At 38.0% G+C, this 27,273-nt stretch overlaps 1 protein-coding gene across 2 annotated transcripts in view; it reads left to right on the forward strand.

The window, feature by feature from the left end:
• The window catches only part of LOC149782890 (protein IMPACT-like), a 34,164-nt gene extending 20,491 nt beyond the window's left edge, over nt 1–13,673 (forward strand). For both annotated transcript variants that reach the window (XM_089934435.1, XM_089934437.1), the window contains exons 8-10: nt 2,775–2,951; nt 8,296–8,430; nt 10,780–13,673. In XM_089934435.1, coding sequence (XP_089790561.1) covers nt 2,775–2,951; nt 8,296–8,430; nt 10,780–10,824 — 357 coding nt within the window. In that variant the 3' untranslated portion in view covers nt 10,825–13,673. The remainder of the gene's footprint in view (nt 1–2,774; nt 2,952–8,295; nt 8,431–10,779) is intronic.
• The last annotated feature ends 13,600 nt before the right edge of the window (nt 13,674–27,273 follow it).

Consider the following 27,273-nt stretch of genomic DNA (forward strand, 5'->3'; position numbering starts at 1 on the left):
CGCCTTTTTCATTTCTTTCAATGACATTAATCCTTTCTTCCAGTGTTAAAATTTTTCTTTTTTTCAGCGGAGATTCTGCCATTGTTATTAGTGTTGACGTTATAAAGACTATCGGTTTTGATCAGGTTTTGGGGAATTGTGGAATAAATATATATTATGTACCAATGAATGAAACCAAAAGACATAATTAACTCATCAGGAAACAATACTGTACATTTATTCTGAGACGAAGTTTAAATCAACAGCGTTATAGCTCGATAAACAAATGTTCCGACCATCTGCACCCACGTAAACAGATTGTGGCTTGGTGAAACACTAACAAAAGAAATAAAAAATAATTTTAAAAAAATCCGGAAATGATTCTCACTTACTAGTATTAAAGACAATGAGCTCATTCACCCTCCAGGCATTATGGATTAACTGGAAAGCAAACGACGTACTCAAACCAACACTGAAGCCCTTTCAAACGATTTCTCACTTGGACATAAGGACTACCGGCGTTTTGTGAGTTTTCATACAGATAAAGAAAAAATACAAACCTCTAAATTGACTGCGTATATCCATCATTACTCCCTTTGATGTTACTCTTACTGGCTATTCACATGACTTCGGCACTACAATGGCGGTTAGTGACATGTACTTTAGTCTGGTTTACTGCAGTTTACAAATGACACCGTACGCTGGAGTTGTAAATTTCACAAAACTGGTACTGTAGCAAGACAAATTATTTTTAAATACTTTATTAGAGCAATCTTTGCTATTTATGCAGTCTTTGTTACAAAGGATTAAATGATGGTTAGAGGTGTTTATCCCGATATATGGTTGTTCAACTATAGTGTTATTTAATGTGCACTTTGTTTGCATACTACATTTATCCCGAGCTCTAGTGTTTACAAAGGATTAAGTTAAGGTCAGAGGTGTCAATCTGTTTTGATTTTTGGCGATGCGGTCGTTCATAGCAGTGTCAAAATGCATATTTTGCCAAGAAATCGCGGTCGCTGGTCGCGTTCAGCAGGTGGTCGTTCATAACAGAGCGTTTATATAGTAAAATTGATCCGTGCATTACGATTGTGGTCGGAAATGACAGGTGGTCGCTCATAGCAGAGGTCGCTCATGACAGGTTTTACTGTACTATAACATGGACAGGTCACAGTTCATAGTTCTGCAGGCCAGTAGGTCACAGGTCAAGGTCACTTCCACTGAAATATCAGTTTGTTTTACATATGCACACACCTCAGAAATACAGGAGTTTAAGCTTTGACTTGGTTAATACATACATCAGATCAGATCATTACAGATGGTCATTTAAGTTATATTATATTACTTTGACATTTGTAATAACAACAGTTGGTCAAGAAATTGACCACTCTTCTGATGGCTGTTTTAGGATCCTTCAATATGTGGAGCCCTGTAGTAGCCTTCTCAATCCAACCATCTGTCTTTCTATTCATCCATTCACACTTCTTGTAACTAGTATAATTTGGTAACCCTTACACATATGGATGCCATTTGGTAGATGAAATGCCTATTACATATATCATTGCCCTTTCTTCATCAGAATTACATCTCCGCTTCAGCAGTACCTTATAAATAGCATTGCTCAACAACTGTTCAGTACATTCTAATGCAATTTGGTGTGTACATTTTATCATAGCCCTGTCTGTTCCTTGTACAAGTTTTGTCTTCTCAGCTCAATTTTGGATATAGTTATGACCTTTGGCAATTAATTTCATGTCTTAGTGCTTTGCATAGAATGTGATGCAGATTTGTAGGTGAATTGCCTGTTGCATGTAGATGTGAATTTTGTAGATGAGGTGTCTAATTGTGTCTGTGTTGTTCAGGAAGTATTCAGTATATTCTTTGGCAATTTGGTTTGAACATTGTCCATAGATATACATACACCTTTTATTAGTTTTGTGTCATTCAGAAGAGTTATGTCCCCACGATGTTTCATTCCACAAACTTTCATTTATGTATGATAACTTGACCAAAATTTGTGGAATTTAATCCAGATTTGATCTGTGGCTTAAGATTGATCTGACTTTGTCTGAATTTGATTTCAGCATCACACAATTCATTTACAGGAGTTATAGTCCCTGATTACTTGCCCTCCTGACATTAGTTTCTGCAGCATAACTGTACTAAGCTTTGTTGCATTTCAGTCAAACTTGGATGCAGATTATGTTGACGAGACCTTGAATTTATTTGAGTCCCCACATTTCGTATCATCATTTACAGAAGTTATGGTTCCTGATTGCCCCATCCTCCTAACTTTGGTTTCTGCAACCTATCTTTGTTTAGCTTCATTGGTTTTCAAATGAAAATCAGCATTCAGCCTTATATTAATGTGACCTAGAAAGCTTGAATTTCAAGTATTTCATATGATTTTCTTATAACGTTTTTTCATCAGCATAACTTTACCAAGAAATGTTGCATTTTGGTGTAAGTTACCTTGCATCTATATATTAACAAAGCTTTGAGTTTGATTTCCAGGACTCCATGTCATCATGCCTTTCCAAAAGAAGTCCTTTTGTTTAAGACCCTGCCAAGCATACTGTTGTCCTTACTAATAGCTCTAGTTATAATTGAAACACAGTAGCACATGTCACCTGTATACACCAATTTCAGTTTAATTCTGCATCAAGTTTCCTATCAGAATCTCAAAATGAGTAATGGTCTCTGTCCAGCTGTGAATGCCCTTAAGCATAGATTGTTATTTACCAAATTTGACTTATTTTTTAAGTGATTTTTTATAATCAGTCTAATTTTTACAGGTGGAGATGGTAATTGAGAAATTGTATGAGAATAAGAAGGTTGCAAATGCCACACATAACATCCTGGCCTATAGGATATGCCAGGCAGGTCCAGATTCCAAATCTCCCATTCTTATCCATGGGTGTGATGATGATGGAGAAGTCCATGCTGGATCCAGAATGTTGCACCTTTTACAGGTATCCGAGCCATCCAATCTTTGAGTTCATAATGAGACACTAGCTTTGTAGTTCACATTTATAATGTTTTGCCTCCTATTATGAAATTATTGGTTCAAGATTTGGTAGGTTAATCAATGGTACATTGTACTGGTTGAAGAGTGGAAGCTGAGGTGGCTCAATGGTTAGCTTGCCAGACTCAAGACCAGAAGGGTGTGGGTTTGAATCCTACCACTGTACCAGTCTGAATTAGCTGCAAGGATCTTAACTTCACTTGCCTCAGCACCAAATAACCTACTTGTGTTTCTGTGCTTTAAATCACCTGACGAAACCAAACCAGTTGAAGTTTGAGTAACGAGATAATTTATGTAATATTTCCAGCTTCAATTCTCTATGAATTAAATGGGTTTGACTTACTCTTTAAGGGTTAAATGTCAGTGGGTTTGACTTACTCTTTAAGGGTTAAATATAAATGGGTTTGACTTACTCTTTAAGGGTTAAATATAAATGGGTTTGAGTTACTCTTTAATGGTTAAATGTCAGTGGGTTTGACTTACTCTTTAAGGGTTAAATATAAATGGGTTTGAGTTACTCTTTAATGGTTAAATGTCAATTTATTTGATTGTATAATGTCTTGTAATTCATCCCTCATTTGTTTTTTTGTAATTTTAATAAAAAAAAGATTGGTAAGCCTTTGTAAGAAGCATTAGTATTCATTAAACTCACAGCACATGATGCAGAAAACTTCAAGATTACACTTTGTAACACCACAATGGCTAATGATCTTGTCATATACATCCAAATTCATAGAAAAGTTAATGTAGACTTTTGATTTCAAGATTTCCAGGGTGTCATATTATTGTGAACATGCAAACCCATGTGATTTCTAGATTCCACTAATGACATATTGGTGTATGTATTCATGTGCCCATCTTGTGTGCAGGGATGAAGATGTTTTCCTGATGTCTGGTCCAGGACTTATTTTTAATCAATATTTTTATTTGGGCCCAGCCTCAGAATGAATGGGTCTGGACATGTCTCTATAATTCTGCCTTTTTTCAAGTGCTTTGTGCTTTCATCTTCTTAACTCGTAGTCCTTTTTAAAATCGTTGAGATGCTCAAGATTACTCAGCCATAAATTTCCCATCACATGTCGACCTATTTTGCCTGTCACGGATCACTGGTTACCCTTTTTATAAAATGAATCTCAAATCTGAGTTCTTTTTATGTTGTGTTGTTTAAAGCATTCAGCTGTGATATATCTATTTTCGAAGAAGTTCATATATTACTGCTCATAGGTAAAGCAGTAAATCACTTTGCAAGAATTATTGGGCTGAACTAAAAGTAAATCTGGACTGAAATTTTGTCAAGTAAATTAAAAAATTGCATGCTTTATAGACAGATGAAACTCTAGGAATATTCTGTTTGCATCATGCAATAATCAGTAGATACACTTCAGATTCAGCTGATTTTCCTCCGTTTTAAAGCGGAATTCCGCTTTTCTCCTGACTTGAATGAGATTTTTCTTGATATAGGCCATTTTTTTATATCATCTCCAATTCGTTTTTTTAAAAACGGTTTGTCCAGTCCTATTCCACAACAACCCTTGTAAATTATTCATTCCATATATTAATTATCACACAACTCTTGTAAAGAGTATTCTGATTGGTCAAAGGTTTAAATTCATCCAATGGCTCTTCATATAATGGAAACTTAAGTTTTTCATATGATTATTTTGGTTTATTTTATGATCATAAGTTGCACAAGGAGCAGTCTTTTATGAGTATAAAATGCATTTGTGGCCATACTGCCATTTGTACAGTGTGTAGTTACAAAAAATGCATGAACAGCCTTTGCATCAATATGGCCATTTGTACAGTTTGTAGTTACAACCAATGCATGAACAGCCTTTGCATCAATATGGCCATTTGTACAGTGTGTAGTTATACACAATGCATGGACAGCCTTTGCTTCAGTATGGCCATTTGTACAGTATGTAGTTTATACACAATGCATGGACAGCCTTTGCTTCAGTATGGCCATTTGTACAGTGTGTAGCTACAAACAATGCATGGACAGCCTTTGCTTCAGTATGGCCATTTGTACAGTGAGTAGTTACACACAATGCATGGACAGCCTTTGTTTCAATATGTCTATTCATACAGTGTGTAGTTACACACAATGCATGGACAGCCGTTGTTTCAGTATGTCTATTCATACAGTGTGTAGTTACACACAATGCATGGTAGACAGTCTTTGCTTCAGATTGGTGATTTGTACAGTGTGTAGTTACACATAATGCATGGACAGCCTTTGCTTCAATATTTCTATACATGCAGTGTGTAGTTACACACAATGCATGGTAGACAGTCTATGCTTCAGTATGGTCATTTGTACAGTGTGTAGTTACACACAATGCATGGACAGCCTTTGCTTAAGTTTGGCCATTTGTACTGTGTGTAGTTGCACACAATGCATGGTAGACAACCTTTGCTTCAGTATGGTCATTTGTACAGTGTAGTAGTTACACACAATGCATGGACAGCCTTTACTTCAGTTTGGCCATTTGTACAGTGTTTAGTTACACACAATGCATGGACAGCCTTTGCTTCAATATTTCTATACATATAATGTGTAGTTTCACACAATGCATGGTAGACAGTCTTTGCTTGAGTATGATCATTTGTACAGTGTGTAGTTACACACAACGCATGGATAGCCTTTGCTTCAGTATGGCCATTTGTGAAGTGTGCAGTTGATTTTCAAGTGTCATGACATCATGGATATTATATACTCATTTTTTTTCCTGCATTAACTTAACATGGTCACAATCTTGCAGTATTTCTCTATACTGCACTGAATCATACTGCACAACACGTGTCTCAAAATAACATTGTGTTAGTACCTGTTTTTTTATTGTAAAAATAAAATGTACACTCATGTAGTAATCTCCAGAGCTTTTTTGTTGAAGTCATACAGGTCATGAAAATGGGGTCCCTCCAGCAACGAATATGCAAGTGATAGGATGTAAGAACATGTCATGTATACTTATAAATGGTAATAAAAATTGGTGTAAATGTACTTGCTTTTCTACATCTTGAATTTCCTCTGAATTGACTTTCTTAAAATTTTCTGCTCATCAGAATTACAAGGATTCCAAATATTGATTCACAGCACAAAATTGCTCTGTAATTTAGATTATATTTTGAACAGAAATCAGATTACAAAGGAGAATTTACAGCACTGACTAAAGAAATTAATTTGATATTCTCAAACAAACAATATTTTGACCTGCATCTTGTTGAGAATTTTCATTAAAATAATTTCATAAGTTTTTTCCAAATTATAATTGCAAACTATCAGTAACAGAACCAAAACACATGTGCTGCTGCATCAAGGCCAGTCCCTCCAGCTACATGCACATCATATTCAATTGACCCAGCCAATAAATCCAATTCATTACAGATAGTTGGATTAACAAAAATCAAAATCCTCCATTACAGATGGACTGGAAAGTTGTTTCAAGGAAATTCATTCACAAAATGACTCCAAATTTTAATTTGAAGTAGACCAAAAGGAGATTTCTTTCTTTTAAACAAATGACTATGTGCCACAGGCACTTGATTCAGGGGGAAACTAATGATAACACCCAGCCAATCAGCGAGATGGATGAGAGTGTTATCATTAGTTTCCGACTGAATCAAGTACCTATTGCAGGGATGGTCCTGGCTTTTAAAAAGCTGTCGCCAAAAAAATCGCCAACTTCAATATTTTGTCGCCAATTTTCAAAAAGTGTCGCCAGAACAAGTAGTGTACATTTTTTCAAGTGTTAATTTAGTCTATTAATGTAACAGGCAATGAAAATTACAAAAGATGGGTTAGTTAATACTCTAATTACAACAAGCATTAACAAAATGTTACAAAGTGTTACATGAAGATCCGTCGCGATTTTAGGGCTGACCCCTTGTTGAATGCAGTTTCAAAGTCTAATTTTTCACATCTGTACATGCTGATTCTCATTAAATTCTCGAGAGCTGAGATGCAGAGTTTATTTCTGATGTCAGTTTTTATGAGGTTCATCTTACTGAATCCATGTTCACAGTGTACAGTGCTGACAGGTGACACCAGTAGTCTCTCAGCAGCCACCCCACCACTTATGGCTAGCTTCACAAAGCTTCTAGGGAATTGCTTCCAAAATCCCAAGAATGATCACTGAATGCTGTATAAATTTCTCGACAAGCAAAATAGGATCTCCATTCCCATGAATGAAACTTACACGAGTCAACACCTGGCAATATTGGACCGTATATATAAGCATAAATTCACACCCAATTTAGGGATTCTTTCACTCCTGTATTTTGAGAAATAAATAATTATTATTAATTATGCAAAACTGTTTGGTTTTTTTTGCTATTTCTTGTTGCGGAGTTTAAGTCTCTGCAGCCGTAACACAGATTGATGGCAAAAGGAAAAGATCAATGAGTCAAATGCTGTACTGGCGACAGATATAATTGTGATTGAGATTTTTTCCATTTGCTTTGTATTTATACACAGTAGTCGGTACTTCAAAGGTTATCAGTTTTCTATGAAGGTTCAACAAAACTATTGTATTGGTATATGTAAAAAAAAAAAAAAAAACAACAGAAGGATTAGCCATTCAATTAATTGTATCTGTTCTATTCGTGTCTTCAGAAGTCGGTCAGTTGTAGGTATAGTTCGGTAGCATGATTGACTGTAACACAGCATACAGTACTCAGCCCAGATGTCAGCATAAGCAGATTATGATGTAACAATGCACTGTAAAGATGGGGTTGTCAATACGAACAAAGGATCGTTTGTGTAACAGATCGATTCCAATGCATTGCTTAGTCAAGTTTGTGGCTTCCTTTCATTCTCCCTTTTAATTTATCCAGTCCAAATCCATGATTGTATGTACAAATTAAATAACCAAAAAGTTGTCGCCAAAAAATCGCCAGAGGGGATATTTTTGTCGCCAATAAGGAAAAAAAATCGCAATTTACGACATTGGTTCAGCCCAGGACGATCCCTGCTATTGTGTGCAAAATGCTACCAAGTTCAAATGTTGCTGGGTGGTAGTTTGTGCACATCAATACTGCTACTGTGTATTTATTAAACTACAGTTGTGTATTTAGTTTCGAATCCAGCAGAGATTAAATTGCTTTTTTTCCTTGTAGTGTGTTCTTTTTGTCATTCAGATACTTAGAAAAGCAAATTGAGAATATAATAAAATGCTTACAACATCTATGGAAAAATATGAACCCCTAACGTCATGCAGTATAGCTCAAAAAGCTTCATATTTTCCCATACAAATGCAGTAACTTAAAGTTCAGTTTTTAAATAACAGATACTGGATGCCCGAAATGTGATGGTAGTGGTGTCCAGATGGTATGGAGGAATCTTGTTGGGGTCAGACAGATTCAAGCACATCAACAATTGCACAAGAAGCATTTTAGAGCAGTGTGGCTATCTTAAAGAGAAGGTAAAACCTTTTTCACAGGGCTTGAAAATATCACAAAATTTTATGCTCACCAATATAGAAATTGGCATAAAATTGCACAAAAACCCAGCATTTCTCTTCATATACAAAAAAAATTTCTTGGCAAGATAAACCACCTTCTAAATGTCCAGATAAGTTTTTATTTGACGATTCTTCCAGGGAATCTCATATCTTTTTTCAGACAGGTAAGAGGTTTTTAACCTTAAATCAGTTTTCATTCCTACAGATAGCAGTGGCACTCGATTTAACAGCAACAAATACAAAATAATAAGTGGGGCCCCTAGTGGCTGAGTGGTCTAAAGTGCTCTCCGTTACGGATCACTGCCATCTCACCTCTGTCTGTGTGGGGTCGAGTCTTGGATTTGGTCAATGCTGGTATGTGAGAAAGCTTGCCAGTATTTTCTCGTGGGTTGGTGGTTCTTTCCAGGGTGTTCCCGGGTTCTTCCTTCACCATTAATACTGGCTGCCATGTATAGCCTATCATGTGCTGAAAAATGGCATTAAACCCCACAACAACAACAACAACAACAACAAAATAATAATTTTCTTTTTGTATTTTTCTGCCAAATAATTTTTGCTTCAGCATTCCTATTTGTTAGTCAAGTAATAGATTAAAGAAAAATTTGTGACAAAGATTCTATATTCAGTAGTTAGTTGGCCCAGAAATTCTTATTGTTACAAAGGGTCATGTGAAGACAAAAACAATCCCAGAAATGATCCTTTAATTTTCAGATTAGGACTTCATAAAGCTGAGGGGCCCCGAGTGGCCGAGTGGTCTAAAGCGCTCTTCGTTACGGATCACTGCCATCTCACCTCTGTCTGCGGCGGTTCGAGTCTAAGATTCAGCCAATGTGGGTATGTGAGAAAGCTTGCCAGTAGCTTCTCGAGGGTCGGTGGTTCTTTCTGGGGTTTTCCCGGGTTCTTCCTCCACCATTAATACTGGCCGCCATGTATAGCCTATCTTGTGCTGAAAAATGGCGTTAAACCCCACAACAACAACAAAATCATAAAGCTGACATTCCAGTTTCACATTGATAGGTATTATCAATACTGGTTTAGAAATGTTGATAGATAATAATTGATTAATTATTTTTTTTTTTAAATTGTACTGTTTGATAATGGAGATTTAATTTTATTTTTTGCCTGTTTTAAAGCATACTCTACTGTAAACATCTTAGACCAAGATTTGCTACATCAAAATGTGCTAGTAGACCCGGGTCTATGTAATCAGTCATATTTCTTGGTCTGCTATATCATAATGCGCTATATTATTCTCAAACCCTTCCATTTGTTTGTACCTCCCCACCGATTTTAAAAACCAAAAGCATCAAGGATATAAAAAAATGCACAAACTTAGTAATTTCATTCATTGATTTATAATTTCAAACCTGATTTTTGCCAAGGGGTTGTAAAACTGTCAACTTATTCGAGTTTCCAAGTAAATGGAAGCTACCAATATCAACAAGGAGACAGATTGCTTGATCTCCTTTTCTGGTTTCTAGAGTAGTCCATTTCAGTAAAAACTGTTGTCTGAATCCAGTATTTTTAATGTCTAGTCATGTTTCTAAAACAAATTGAACAAATAAAAAAGAGGAAAAATCTTAATACAGTCATGTGTTCACAGAGATGTAACTCCAGAATTTACAGAATGATTGAGATTATCAATCAAAAAGACTGCTTACTATATCACATCTGCTGTTTGTAAACATAGACTGGTCCATGCAGATATAGTGACCATGCTGCTAAAGAAATTCCTGTTTGATTCGAAACATCAACAAGTTGACAGTATATGGAACCCCCTGGCAACAATCAGCTTAGAAATTAGAAATCAACAAATGAAATGTTTAAATTTTTGTACATCCTTTTATATCCTTCATGTCTTCTGTTTTTACGATATTGGTACATGTGCTACAAAAAAATGGAATGGTGTGAGATTACCATAGCAGACCAGGGTCTATGCAGTCATATTTCAAGATTTATTCCTGATTTCCAGCAAATATCATAGAATCTGATTCACCTATGCATTATGGAACATCAGATCTGTGTCTATACTGCTTGCAGTTAGATGTAAATATGCAAATTGAACTACCACATATAATTGTTATAAAGTCCAGCTAAAAACACCCTGATATGTTGTCACATAGTGCACCAGCAGATAAGGTTCTGTGTTGTTTATTCTACTGATTACTCTGAACAAACCACAAAGATCCATATCTGCCATCTTATTTTATGACAGCAATTCTGGGTTTGTGCAGTTTGCCATTATACTTCTCTTATAAGCAAGTATATATGGTATCAAACAATTTACTTGACTTTTCTGTTCTTTGGCAGGATGATAAGAAAGTTCCACATACAAGTGACAAGAAGAAGAGGTGACACAAACACTTGTAGTTAGAAACGTGTCAGATTCTTTATTGAACTGTATGGTAATAGCTGATATGACTATCTGAAATGTGTATTCAATTCTTTATTGAACTGTATGGTAACAGCTGTTGTGGCTGTTAAACTGTATGATAGCATCTGTTATGACTATCTGAAATGCATTCAATACTATTGTGAACTGTATGGTGACAGATGGTATGACTATTTGCAATGTATTCAATAATATCGTGAACTGTATGGTAGCATCTGTTATGACTCTGAAATGTATTCAATACTGTTGTTAACTATATGGTGACAGATGGTATGACTATTTGAAATGTATTCAGTTCTGTTTTGAACTGTATGGTATGTGTGATTTAGATTTTTAACCCTTTACCTCATAGAGCAAAGTTACCCAGTGCAGTGCACTATAAATAGAACACCTGTTACCTATTCGACTCCATACACATAGGCCTGCCTGTTAACTGTTAAGCAATGTAGTGTATGTTACGTTTAACAGCATTTTTAACCAATTTACATGTTTTTGGTACACAGCTATTATGTGTGGAAAAATTTAAGAGTAAAGTCCGATTGTTATAGCTGTGTAATTATTTTTCACGGAAGAATTTTTTATGTTTTTTAAAATCTTGAGAGAACTTGTTCACCGTCAAGTCAGTGAAGCTGCGTGACCAACCATAGCTGACATTTCTCATACTCGAAATTTACAAGTTTTTCGTCTGCGTCTACATCACTAAATCATCTGAAACTGATGATCTCTAAAAACTAATTGCTGCCTACATCAATATCAGAGTCTTTACCCAAGATATTGAAACTTTCATAGTTGTGATTCTAATCATGAAAACTTCATAAGTACTGAATGAAATATGTGACCTCCATTTTGGAAAGTGGAGAATACGAACCAGTTACATTAAATAGCAGATTTTGACCAGAGCATAAACAGTGACCACGTGATCTGACATAATGGTCATTTGCAGAAATGAATGTAGTATCTAATAATGGGTTTTCCCTTAAGGTGGCACTTTGAAAACCTGCTTAAAATGGCCGATGTTTACAGCAGGCATCAAAAGGTGCTTCCATGGGAATGGAGTGGAGGTGTCAAAAGGCGCTTCCATGCGAATGGAGTAGAGGCATCAAAAGGCGCTTCCATGAGGTAAAGGTTTAATGTAGCTTGAACAATTTTAGTCATGTTGCTACAATTGCTGCAGTGTGGCATGGTAGACAGCCTTTGCTTCAGTATGGCCATTATGAAATTTTAACGAAAAACAAATGAATAATTTTTATTCCTCGCAAGTGAACTATATACCCTTTAAATATTTTCAAATTCTGTCATTTCAGGTGAATTCAGTTTTATGAATTGCCTTGCAAATATTAAAGAATATTGAAATTCAATGTACAGTGCACAATATTCTTGAATAATGGTAGGCCATGCAGAAATGCTTACGTAACATCATTCATGTTAGAAACAGGCAAAATTGTTTTGTATATTTGTATATTTAAATTGTATTGTGTGAGGGTAGGAGTTGAACCTTCCTGTTTAATGTCTCTTTTTTTGCAAACAACAAATTACATTGCTAATATTTCTCTATGATTGTAGATTATATGTTAAGATAATTATTGCTTGGAGGGATTTTGTTTATGAACTTGATGTGGAAATTACCCTCATCCAGGTTCTGTTATTGTGTCTTAGTTTTTTATATTAGGGAGAAGTAAACACAAATGTATTATTCCTTTCTTAACATCAGTCTTTAGAGGAATCAATTCTAGTTGTGTTTCAGTTAATATTTGAGAGGATTTATTTATTTTAATTATTCATTAGAATTGCAAAGTGCTCTTTGACTTTTTGGACTAAATCACTATTTTGGGATTATTGTGAATTCATTCAAGGACATTTTGGATTATATCATTGTGATACATTAAGACTTTTACCACATCAGTGCTTAAAACTTTTACCACATCAATGCTGTTCCAGGCTAATGTTGCATCAGCACATTCAAAATTGGAATTCATTCAGAACACCACAGGAATTCATTGAAAATACTCTGTACTTTTGAACTTGTGATCAAACGTTTAAGACTAATTTCGATTTAATTCTCAATACTGTAAGTTCTTATCAAATTTTCACGTTTTATTCATGGGAAATAGATTATTTGTCAAATTTTACTAGATTTATTGGTTTTTGTTCTTTTCTCTTACTTGGTTTAGGACCATAGAGTTGTAACAGCAAATGCATATTTAGCATCAGTTGTCTTACAAGCAGGCATAATACGAATTGCATACTATATAGACTTGCTTATAAGGTGAATCTAACTGCACATAATATTGACTCTTATCTACTGTTGCTCATATACTGGCAGATCAGAGGCTGCATTGTTATTTTATACTGATTTATACCGAGGTCTGCTAGAACATTATGCAATGGCAGTTCTGGGACTGTACAGTTTGAAGTTGGGTTTGCAGCTGAGTATATATGGTACATCATTTTAGGATAGAACAAGTTGTTGCATAACTCTGACTGTTGTATGTGTGAATTACTGAATAGTGTTGATCAATTACAAATATTTCTTACTCATTATCAGACTATTCTGTTTTGATGAAATAAATCTGTATTCCAAGTCTGATTGAAATCAGGTCAGAAACACGAACTCCAGATTGGTAACAAGCAATTGCTGATGGCTGCACAGTTGACACATGACAGATACAAGTTCATACCATAAGCTCACTTGATTGAATGACCAGGGATTGAAAAATTACCCTAGCATTTTGTCAAATTGTACAAGAAGGCCATTTCAGTAGATAAGCAGTTCCTTTGCTCTGTATTAAAATGTACTTAATTTCTAGTTGAATTCAGATAATTGTCGGAATTATTCCAATTTATGCAAGGGAGTTACTCTGATATTGTGGTAATACCAAAACTATATTTTTACAAAGGCATATACTTGTCCTAATGTTGGGAACTTGGTGTATATGTTGCACAAAGCATAAACCAACTTGAAAAATTGATGATATTTCCACGACTCTCAATGTGCCATATGTGTCTTACAAAAACAGAAATGTATCTGAGAGAATTAAAGCAATGCATCTGTAACCACCTGTGATGGGTTAGTGTGCAAGGATTGTCAGTTCAATTTGGCTCATGAACATGAGCCTGAAAGTACATGTCAACCACAAACTGTTTAAACGACTCCAGGTGTTCCAACAAAAAGTAAAAAATCATTTACAACAAAGTTTTAAAGTCAATGCCTGTCAATTCTGAAAGCCACCAGAAAACCAACACATTAACTTGATTCACAATTTGACGCAGTATTTCAAAGAACAGACAGACTCCAAAACTAGGACTTTCTTTTACTGTATACTTTCTTTTGAAAATCAGTTCTTCAGTAATTGTCAAGCCTAATTTGTACCATTTTATTATTTGACATGACAAACTTTCATTGACTTAATGGACTTGTCAGGATAAATGATTTGATCAAGTATCGAATGACAATAATAGTTGTTTTTTTACATCAGAAAAAAATGAAAGACATTAAATGAGTTTAGAAAACCATGAAGATAATCTTATAAATTATACATTATAAGAATATCTTCCCTTATAGATGCACGGGTGTTTGTCTTAATAAGTTATACGCTCATTACAAAGTTCAGAATATTTGAAGCATTCACTTGAAGAATTCATTTATTTTCATGGGTATCATCTGTTGTAGTTAGGCCAAAACTTAGATATTTAATGTTTAGAGCACTTCATTTCGTGGAATTATATAGGATTCTACTGTCGTCACTGAGAAATCAGTGTTTATTGGGTCTTTCAATTCAAAGGTGGGGAAACCTGCAAAATTCATGAAATTGGATACTCCAGAAACAAATTGTGAATTCTGAGATCTATTCGTATTCTTTTAAGTGATTGGTTGCTATATATAGTCCTACTAGAATTCATTCGAGCAATTTATTTCTCAATGTATTGTAAATAGCAATTCATTCATATTTTGAAGATAATTGATGCTATAATGGAAAACATATTTTCAATTAAAGAAGTAGATGAATTTCTGGAGGTCATGAACTGTAAGTTTTGAAGGTTAGGTCACTGTATATATCCGTTTTGAAAATTGACCTTGAGATCAGTCAGCATTTCAGCTTCGGTTTGAACTTCAGATTTCGACTTTACGAAACACCCAGGACTTTACATTAGAAGCGATGAATTGGTATGGAAAAAATGAGAACTCTATACAACGCTTCAAAGCTGAATACCCTGTATCATGCCGACGAAGGTTTGCAATTCCTATATCTCTTCGTATTTTCTAAACTACTGGAAATGCTAAGAATTCTGTCTTATGGTTCAGCTATATACAACAGAATTAGTATGTAAAAAGGCGTTTTGAGGCGGTTTCGAGCACAAAACATGATGTGTTTACTCTTGAACGTTATTTCGAACACAATCGGCTGTGTTCGGATCCGTCTTATCCTAATATGGTCCGACTACCCGCTGATGTTTTAGTTTTGAAAATGAATGTGATTCCCAAAACCAATTTATCACGATGGCCGGTTTCCCCTTCCCAAAATTTTGTTTACACGCTAGTGGTGTGAATTGATTCCTAATTAAGGTCAATATTAATGTTTAACAGGTAAGCGTTAATGATGGCACCCTCGGAATTCTTACGGCTTTCATTGATGACTTTGTTAGGTACTGAATCTCAGGCATCTTTTATCCTTAGGATTGCGATAATTTTAATAAATTTTTTAAATAAGTGCTGCTCATACATGAAGCGCTATGCCTCCGAATGAGATCCGAATTATACCTGAGTTAACGATGCCATGATCGAGTAATTTTTTTCGCAGTTGTGCTGTTGATAACATTTGCGTGCAATGCCAACAGCTTTACTTACCGTTAATTCTAAGGATATATCCACGTTTTTCTGAAAACCGTGGTGACGGCTTCGTCGAGTCTCCGGAATTTGCAATCTGACGTCGGTGATGTAACACTCCTGCATTTTCTTATTTTTATAATTACCGTCAAAATAACAATAATGGGTTTGCATCAGCAGCTGAAAGATTTTTTTCGAAATGCCACGTGCTATAAATATTTGCGGAATAGTTTGATCTAATGACAATAATGATCGGAGAATCTGAATTAGCCATGGTCATAGACTGCTGTCCTTTTGGGGATATCGATTCGATCGTGGATAAAAAATAAATATCTTCTAATATGATGTTTGCAACATTAACTTGTTTATTGGAATCTTTATTTGAGCCTGTTGTCAGGAATTACGCCGAAAAGTATTTGGCAGAAAAATTGTCGACTATGATATTTGCATTGATTATAATCCCGGTTTTAGGTACTCGCCTGATGGTTATATCGGCGTCAAAAATACAATTTTGCTCATGGAATTTAAATGACCGTTTGTTCGGCATGCCGGTACCATGCCCGAATATTATTATCCTCAAGTGTTATCCGGACCTACTGTCTCCTCGATATTCTCTCAGGGCATATTACAGGAAGAGGTGTTTAGAAAATGTTCCAAGGCCAACTCAGTTTTTTCCCACATTACAATAAAAAAAATTCCATGACCGAGATTTTGGCCTGTGCAAAGGACGAACCTTTAATCGTCGGCATTATTTTATATTTTGGGGAATACGATGATGGAGTGGATTACGGATGCGCTGATGAGAAATATGTATTGTTTTACACAGTCAGAATTTGGAGACCGATGTGATTGTATACACCAAAGATTAAATTTTTTTAAATTACGATCAAATCCACATAATATGCCTTGACCGAAATAGAACTGCTTATATTCCCTTTAAACTGATGACGCTTTGTATTTGAATGTTATTGGGGAATCATTCTGGTGGGTTACGTTCTGGACCATGTGAACGTTAACAAACTTGGTAATCGTTTGGAAAATTTGGAGACCGTCACACAACGTGAAAACTGCCATCGTGGACGTAATGGTGTCTGAAGAAACGTCGGTCCTGCTCGTCCTGTCATCTGACCATATACGATTCTTTATATCAGGCGGCTATAACGCTTGAGATTAATATAGGAGTGATAAAATTAATCGCCGATGGCATTTCACCATCAGCATTTTCCAGAAGATTTAACATTCGTTTCTCTTTCCGTTACGCTTAATCCGCCGTAAATTTCTTATCTTAAATTTTTTTCAATCTCGTCGCAGAATTCGTCATTCAATCCGCCATAATGTCATTCACCGTTCTAAGTTCTCCATTTTTATGCTTCTAAATTTGGGTTCGATTTTCAAAAAATAATTGGTTTGCAGCAACCGGATAAAATAACAGGAAAGGATTTGCCGTGGCTCCTGTGGATACGATGGCTACTATATTCACAGCGATAGGTGCTGCTGATAGCATTATCAAAATCCGTCTATAATATTGGTTAGAGTGCCTAAACACATACACTTTTCAATGGTTAATAAGATTATATTCCCGGCGATCTTTTGGTGAAAGGTTTTCATGGACCTGATTAAAATCTAACACTGGCCGCATTTGTTTGTATTATTTCCGTGGATCTTTGGAAGATGATGTAAGGCAACATATGAATTGAATTAAGCTCGGTAATGTATTTGCTGAATCTAAACTTCGGTTGTCGATTATTTTTCGCCCTTCCGGTGTGGTAGGTGGTACAGCTTCGAAATTATTTACCATGATTTTAGTCACCTCCGAGAGCAGCTGCGCATATCCGACGGACCGTACCTGTTTACCTAAATATTTTAAATGATCCACCGCGAATGTGTCTTTATCCGAATGCACAGGTTTCGCTAACGATTGTAAAACTACAATGATAAGCTTCTGCGATTTTTGTGCTTCATTTTTGGTTAGAGCGAATTCTCGCACTGCTCCTATTTCGTAACGTATCTATTAACGCCATCACGTGCACGATCGTGTCCACATCTTAATCAAATCCGACCTGATAGAACAATTTTATTCTATTCACATGAGCACGTAATTTTGTTTAAGCGAAAAATATTTTTAGGAACGACTTGTGCATTCAATTTTTTTTTTACTGTGTGCGTCATCCCCTTCTTTTTGTCCGAATTTGCGTCTTTTGGTGTATCATGTTTAAACAACAACGTCTACATTATCTACGTGAAGTTTATGAATGATGTTTTGAAGATCTCCTCGATGTGCTTAACAAACAGATTCATGATCATTACAAAATTTAAACACAGCAAAATATTTGTCGATGGCCTGTCGTATTTATTGTTTCCGCATTTCCCTCACAGACACTAACGATATAGCCTGATCGTTAATTTGAAATTCGGTGTAAACTCTGTCCAACTATGCTTTAGTACTTGATGAATAGAATCGTATCCGTCATCGTTTAATTTTAGCACGTGCTTATCGTTTCTAGCGTAAGACGGATCCTGATGATAGGTGTCAACAAATAACAATAGGGATAACTCGATATCGATCCTGGCAATTTTTGCGATCTTTATCGCTAAGTACCGGTGACAAAGATCCTGTCTTTACGATTGCCGAGCCTAACAAGATCGTTCCAGTCGAAGAACTTTCCGTGGATGGCCAACGTGTTTGACGATATTAAAATCGGTTGGGATAACATGACTAAAATATGCGAGTACTTTTCATTATCGCACCATAAGCATCGTAATAACGTTTATTTAAGACAGTCATATTACGATTTGCTCAATACATCGGGTAAAACACAGGTCTTTTGTACTTTGTCCTGTCTGTATAACTCCGACATCGACTCGATCGCGACTTACCATAGTAGTTGTATCACTTCAAAAGATTTTAAAGTGTTATTACGCAGTGACCTCAAGCCCTAAACACGATCTCATGACGTTTCATCTTGACACTGGAACTATGCAGAAAAATAACGAAAAGGTTTTGACGAATTGTATATTCCTCCTCCGTAGTAGTAAATGTTTATGTGTCGCAGTTAGTAGATAAACATGCCGTTTGAAAAAATTAAACCCAAGCGTCATTGTGGCGATGTGCGGAGAGCATGCGGCGCTAAGTAAGCAAGTGGTTGAAGATAAAGTGAGTAAACACGAATTTCAGCGTGATGTAGCACAGGAACTCATTAATGGATTCGTTTGTCAGCACTGTGGCAGGACACCATATGGAGCAGGAAAAGTTCATTGCAAAATTAGATGCAGTCGGTACAGCCACAGACACCAAATAAAATCAACTCATTGCAAGGATGACTAATGCTAATGCAAAACAGGACGATATCATGGGAAGACTTGCCAGACTCGAAAAGGAAAGAAATCTTCAGGACCATGTCGTCGTGGACGTGCTGGCTGATTTGGGTAAACATGAACTGAACAAAGAAGAAAATAAAATAAGAAAACTTTTGAAAATATCCCAGTGGTAACGGCCCAAAAATAAATTAAATTGTATCCAAAACTAAAAATTCCAAAGATTATTCAAGTTTTTTTCCGAGATGAAATTCTAAAACTTCGTGAGTACTACCAGACCGTTACAAAATACGATTAGCTTTTACCTTACGGTATTCCTAATTTAGAATTACGCACCAGAGTGAACAGTACATTAAGTAGTCACGGTATCAGCTCCAGTCAGAAAACGATGACTGACATGATAATCAATACCAAATATTATACCGGAACTTTATTTCTGTGTGAATCACGCTGATTTTTCTAGACAATACCACGAAATTGCCTTGATTTCGGCCTAAATTTGGAACAGGACCCGCAAAATAAACGACCAGGAAATTTTCAGGATAGAAAAAGTAATTTCGACCAAAAGAAAAAAGAAATCTCTCGTCAGATGCTTTAGCTATCCTGATAAATTTAATTCGTGGATTCCAACGGCGGAGTTGAAGACGTTGACGTAATTTGCGAGCACATCAGACACGTTGACGTCTTAGGTGTCTTAGACACCAACACCGTCAGAGGTTCAAGCGCAGCGGAAATAATTTTATCATAAGCTGCCGATGCGTTTTTGACTGACACGGGCCGGCATTTCTCATCGCTTCAAAAATACTTTTAAACAATCAAATTCAATAAATTTCATTCGGTCGTGGAGTTGAGTGAGTTTGATGCAGTTGAGGAAAATGTGAAACTGTTCTCGTTGTTCAAATCGGAATAAATTTGTTTGGCTACGGTACCACAGGGCATGGTAGCGTTTACCTGCATCGAACTCTTATACTTTCACAAAGATGAAGAGGACGGTCATTACTGAGAGATCAAATGTTTTCGAGAATTATGAGCGGGCAAGTACAAAAATATGGCAAATATTTATTTTGGGGAAAGAGTTTATTCACTTTTACCACTCAAAACTTTAAGCGACGATGGCTTTGATTGCATCAACGTCACGGTGATAAAACCTCCCAAAGAGAAAAGTGAAAAAATAACCTTTAAAAATTTTCATTGCCAAATGAGGATTCCTTTTGTAGAGTACGCAGATTTTGAAGCGTTGATTATGCCGGCGGATCATCAGGATCATACTGATGATAAATCGTACACGATTCCGTATCAGCGACATTTGCCGTGCAATTTTGCATACCAAACCGAGTGCATCGAGTGAGAGATCATTATCATTACACTGGAACATACAGAGGGGCCGTCCATAGGGTGTGTAATTTACATTTTTATAAGCCTTATTTCGTACCTGTGGTGATGCATAATTTACGCGGATCTGATTCACACTTAATCGTGAAATGTTTTGGAAAGTTTTCGCCAAAAACAAAATGTATCCCTAACAATATGGAAAAATTCATGTCGATCTCGTTATGCAAATTAAGATTCACTGAGTTTTCAGTTTATGGCAGCATCCCTGGATGGCCTCGTCAAAACACAGCACAGTTCAAGCACACCAGAGAAAAATATAGGGATCATATCGAGTATGTGAGGCACAAAAGAGTTTATCCTTACGAGTTCTAAAATGATTGGAGTAAATTCGAGGAGGAGTTTTTTCCACCCGACTAGGATTATTACAGCTCATTGACAGACTCAATATTACTGAGGCGGATTACACTCATGAGTTAAAGGTATGGGATTTGTTTTGGATGATCACCGTGGGATATTATCATGAGTAGTGAATGGGGATACTTTACGTACAATGGGAATTAGCATTACAGACCCCCATGGGTCAGATTACGTACAATGGAAATTTAACATGGCGAAAAATCGTGGGTCAGATTACGTACAATGGGAATTAACATGGCGATAAATCGTGGGTCAGATTACGTACAAGGGGAATTTAACATGGGAATAAATCGTGGGTCACTTTACGTACAAGGGGAATTTAACATGGGAATAAATCGTGGGTCTGTCTAGCGACAAGGCAAATTAACATGGGGGAATAGAGTTTGGGCTTGTCTAGGGACAAGGGGAATTGAACATGGGATTTTTTTTTTTTTTTTTTAAAAAAAAAAATTTAAAAAAAGGGGTAGGCAATTGAAAAGTCATTCTCTTTTCGAGAAATATGCGTGGCCCTGAAAAGGGCCTTTGGTTTTATGTTAATGTATCCATTAACATAAAGGGCACCGCATTGGTCTTCTTCTTGTCCTTAGGCTGCGTCTCACTGTTGGCCCGTAAATCAGCACTCTTTTGAGGCATCCTTGTCTTTCTACGTAGATCCTACGTATCCACAGACTGGTGTTTGTCCTGTGGACAACGGTCCACTTGGATCGGACATACATGAGCACGTCCGTCCTGAACATCATGGAAGACACAAGGGTGGATGATTCGACTGTGGTCCACATCTTGAAGCGCCGAGAACAGGTGAATCAATGCAGTGAACTGCGCTTATTTATAGGTAGAGGAAGGATTGAAACGGATTGAGTTCATTCACCAATCCCAACACGCGTTACAAAATTCAGTCAGCCCGCATCCAATCCGAAGAGAGCAGTCTGTGACGTCAGTTGGTCTATATAGATTCGCTAGTGCTTGTGTGCAGTCAATCTATGCGACAGTGATTCAACATGACGGAAATTCAGAAAACGATCCATTGGGGTGCACCAACAGGGGAGACTGCCCAAGGGAACCCGGACTTACTTTCAGAAGAGGTGAATTGGGATTTTGTGGATTTTCTTACCTCGCAAGAATTTGTTCCGGAACCTTCGTTACCTTCTTCATTACCGCAAGTGGAGAATTTTAGACAGAGACAGAAAGAAGAATTGGAGAAATTTATACAACGACAAAAGGAAGCGGAACAAGCTTTTCTCCTACAGCATCAGCAGCAAGAAGAAGAGGTAAGAAAAAAAACAACAGCAAGAAGAAGTAGCAGCAGCAGCAAAGAAACAAGAGGGTGAAAATCAAACGGTCACGGTACTGTTGGACATTTTAGCGGAGTTAAGAAGTCTGAAACAAATGTATCAGACTTCTTTATTACGACCGAAGAGAATACGACCTTCCCGAGCTAAACACGTCAACCCTGTGACTCAGCCTACCGTACCACCCTTAGTGATTTCAACCCAATCATCATCATCATCAACATTACGCAGTCCAGAAGTAGGCCTTGGCCGTGGCAAAGGCTTAAGGCAGTTAAAGTTGATTGCTTGAACTCACCCCTACACCAAAATAAAAAGGCCCTTTTCAGGGCCACCCACATTTCTCGAAAAGAAATTCAATTTCAATTTGCCAATAACTAAAAAAAAAATAATTAACAGCCCATTTTACCCCCTATAGTACGTGTCTGTGTATGAGTGCGTGAGTGTACGTTCTTATTTTAAAATCAAAACTCAAAGACACTTACCTTATATCATTAATTTATTCTTTTATCCATTGTTACAATCCAATTCACAATTCACAACACAACACTTTAATAAAAAGTTCATTGACTTCTTCTGTCTCCTTGTTTAGTCTCTCTGTTTTTTAAATTTCTTCACCGTCACACTCTTTTCCTCTTCTTCCTCCTCACTTTCTTCCCTTCTTCGTTTCTTCTCCTGTTTCTTTTTCTTCACCTGTCTGCTTTCTTCCTCTGAAAAATCCCTCTCTTCTTCCGAAGAATCCCTCTCTTCTTCTGAAGAATCCTTCTTTTCTTCTGACTCCTCTTGTTTCTTTTTTGGACAATCTGGAGACCAATGTCCTTTTTCTTTACAATAATAACAGGTATCTTGACTTTTGTCTTTTTTAGCCCCTGTTTTTTTTTCTTTTTTGACGGTCTGGACACTCTGAAGACCAATGCCCTTTCTTCTGACAGATATAGCAAGTATCTTCACTTTTATCTCGAAAGGAAGGAGGATAGTCCGTGGGCTGGTCTGAAGAGAATTTTCTAATGACCCCTCGCAAAGCTCTGACGAAACGTTCGATTTGGTTAGTCTCTTCCATCGTTGTGCTCGGCTTGAGAGTGAAATGAATAGTGAAAGGACAAGACACACACCCTTTTTTATACGCTGGTCTGCCAGGACTATAAATTAGTCTATGGTGTTTAAACTTGAGTCATTTGACGTTTTGCACTCAAGATGAAACGATCCTATTCATTTGAGAAGAAAGAAGAAGAAAGTAAGAGGCAGAAACGTGATCTATCGCCTCGTACCAGGGCTGAAATCTTGGCACAAATTCATGCCAGTGATTTTGAAGAGGACATGAGTGAACCAGAATTTGAAACCTCTCAACTAAGTTCACCACCCTTAGTCAACCCTGAAAAATACTATTCCATTCGAGAGACGGAAAAGCGCTCCTCTAGAAAATTTAGAACCACGGCTTACAAATACACGGTGAAGTTTAAAGATTTCAAGGCTGAAGTGCCGTTAGAGAAAGCAGAAGTGTTCATCACTGGGGTGTGGGATTCTTTGCTCACTGCACTCAAGCGACAATGTCAACCCAAAGAAGACGATCGCTTGAGACTTTCCATACAACACGACGGTTTGAAATCCCCTTTTTGGATCGAGTTTAGCACCCCTGCAGAATTGACCGCTTCCAAAGTCATGGACAAGATTCAACACGTACAACAATCTAATGATCAGTTTGACATCACCGATGGTAAAGCCACACTGGACATGACCCACGTCTCTCCTCCTCAAGGGACTGGACGTAAAAAGATGTTATTGGTGGACGACCTTGGCAACACCAAAAAGAGTCTCGTCCGAATTAACAACACTCATGACCAGATGTGTTTAGCCCGTGCCATCGTGGTGGGACGAACCTATGCCAACAAGAACGACACGGTAGAATGGAAAAGAACCTGGAACACTATTCAACGTTCCGATCGAGCCAAACAACGAAACGAAGCAGAACTCCTGTTACAACAAGCCGGACTGTCCAAAGACACACCCTGTGGCATTCCTGAGATGCAAAAATTGCAAGATGTCCTAGCTCCACGCTACACCTTGAAAGTGCACCCTCAAGAAATGCGCGGGCCTCTATTGTTTCGAGGCCAAGATTTTAAGGATGGAAAATACATTCATGTCTATTATCACGATGACCATTTCGATACCATTACCGCCATCACCGGATTCCTGGGATACGGTTATTACTGTTAGAAATGTGATTATGGTTATAACAATCGAGAGCAACACAAGCATTGTGGAATGAAATGCCCAGGATGTTTGGCCTCTCCACCCTGTCTGAGCGAAGAACCAGTGCCTTGTTCAACTTGTCTGCGCACGTTTGTCAGCCCTACCTGTTACCAACAACATTTGAAGACGCAAGGTTCACAGAAGAAATGTGCTTGTCAACTCCTGAGATTGTGCCCTACGTGTGGACAAGGCATACGTACCAATAGTACCAAGGCACACGTATGTTCAGGAAAGAAAAAATGTCACATTTGTCACCACATCGTGGACTTGGAACACCAATGCTACGTGCAAAAATACCAACCTCCACCAGAGAAAGTGGACGGTCACAAGAAGAAAGGCAATTTCATCTTTTTCGATTTCGAATGCATGCAAGAGACCGGCATTCACATTCCTAATTTCTGCGTGGCTCATCGAGCGTGCGAGAAGTGCATTCAAGAACCTATCTTCAGTCATTGCCCTCACTGCAGCAAGATTCCCGGACGGCGTGAAAAAATCTTTCGGGGACCGAACACGTTAGCCGATTTTGCCCAATGGGTCTTAGACCCCATCGACAAGACGTGGAGCCAAGAGGACATCGAACTTTACGGAGATTGTCATCGTCATGCCACAGTGATGGCTCACAATTTCTCCGGATACGATGGACAGTTTCTTCTCAGATACTATACGGAACAAGGCACCGAGCGTCCTAAAGTGACTTTGAACGGAGCCAAAATCATTTTCATGCAAGTGGGACAAGTACAGTTTAAAGATTCGATGAGCTATTTGGCCATGCTTTTGAGTCGAATGCCTAAAACGTTTGGAATGACAGAAATGGCTAAAGGGTACTTTCCACACTTTTTCAATTCGGAAGCCAATAAACACGCCGTTCTACCCCATTTACCTGAGGCTCACTATTACGACCCTGACAACATGCGTACCGAACAACGAGAAGCTTTCTACGCTTGGTACCAGGCTCACGCCTCGGACCCTTTCGACTTTCAGGAAGAAATGCTAAAGTATTGTCGTTCCGACGTGGACATTTTACGGCGTTGCTGTGGAAAATTTCGAGAACTGTTCATGGAACACGGAGGGGTCGATCCTTTGAAAGAAGCTTGCACCATTGCCAAAGCGTGTTCCTTAGTGTATCGACAACGATTCATGCCTGAAAACACCGTGGCTGTCATCAGCCCTCAAACGACTCACTTTGTCAAACGTCAATACTCGGTCAAAGCCCTACGTTGGTTACATTACTTGTGCGACAAGGAAGACAAGTGGATTCAGCATGCCCGCAACGGAGGGGGTGAAAAGACCATCGGAACGTATTCGGTCGATGGCTGGGACTTAGAAAACCCCAAGATCGTGTACGAGTTTAACGGTTGCTTATTTCACGGATGTCCCGTCTGTTACCCTGACCGTAGCACTAAAAATCAGTTTTTACAACGAAGCATGGAAGACTCGTACCAGGACACTTGTCAGCGACGCCTAAAGTTGGAACAGGAAGGATACCAAGTGGTGGAAATGTGGGAACACGAGTACGATCACCGTATGAAAACCGATCCCGAGTTTAAACGCCTCGTGGAAAGTTACCAGTTCATGGACCCGCTGAACCCGAGGGATAGTTTGTACGGAGGAAGGACCAATGCCACCTGTTTGCTGTACCAAGCCGACGAAGAGAAAGGAGAAGAAATCAAATACTTGGACGTGTGTTCGCTGTATCCCTACGTGTGCAAATATTGTCGCTTTCCTGTAGGGCACCTGCAATTGCTGACGGAACACATCGACCTGGTCAACATTCGACAATACGAAGGCTTGATCAAGTGTAAAGTTTTGCCTCCCACGAACCTATACCATCCCGTCTTACCTCACCATTGTCAAGGCAAACTGATGTTTCCCTTGTGCCGTACTTGTGCCGAAACGTGCAACCAGGACCAGCCTTGCCATCACAGCCAGGAAGAACGTGCCTTGACGGGAACCTGGGTCAGCGTAGAATTGTTCAAAGCTCTGGACATGGGATACCAACTGTTAGAAGTGTACGAAATTTGCCACTTTCCCAAGACACAACAATACCACAAGGGTGACCCCAGTCAGAAAGGCATTTTCGCTGACTACGTGGATGCCTTTTTGAAACTGAAGCAAGAAGTCAGCGGCTATCCTTCCTGGTGTCACACTCCCGAAGACCAAATACAATTCAAAGAGAAATACTACGAACAAGAAGGCATCTCTTTAGACCACATCGAGAAAAACGAAGGCAGGCGATCGTTTGCCAAAGTGATGTTAAATTGCTTGTGGGGAAAAATGGCACAACGACCGTGTTTACCCAAGACGGAATATTTGACAGAACCTTCCCGCTACTTCCAGATGATTCACGACAAAACCAAATACATGAAACACGTGGACGTCGTTCGAGAGAATATGATCTTGGTCAATTACGAAGAAGATCTGGACTTTGTACAAGACGACCCTTTTGGAAATGTCATCATTGCGGCTTACGTGACAGCCCATGCTCGCTTAAAATTGTACGAAGCTTTAGAACTGTTAGGAGAACGCGTCCTGTACTTTAACACGGACAGTTGCATTTACATCCATCACCCGAGTCAACATCACCCTGACATCGAAGGAGACCGTTTAGGAGCCTGGACAGACGAGCATCCCGACGACAAGATTCTAAGTTTCGTCAGTGGCGGTCCCAAAAATTACGGCTACGAATACCGGGACAAACAAGGAGAAGTGCAAACGACGTGCAAAGTGAAAGGACTGACTCTGAATTATCTTACCAGTCGTGTGGTCAATTTTGGGGTATTGAAAGAAGCCTTGCAATTGGGAGAGGATGGAAACTTTAAAGTGACCACCTATCAACCGAACAAGATTGTACGTTTACCCACTCACCACATCGTCAGTCGGCCCTTGGAAAAAGTCTATCAAATCGTGTACCAGAAGCGAGTGCGACTTCCCAATCATTTCACCTTACCGTATGGACACGTTGGTATAAAACATTGGTTGTAAGAGGA

This window comes from Sinohyriopsis cumingii, chromosome 15, assembly GCF_028554795.1.
Source record: "Sinohyriopsis cumingii isolate HCF-2022 chromosome 15, ASM2855479v2, whole genome shotgun sequence".
In the NCBI taxonomy this organism is placed as follows: Eukaryota; Metazoa; Mollusca; class Bivalvia; order Unionida; family Unionidae; genus Sinohyriopsis; species Sinohyriopsis cumingii.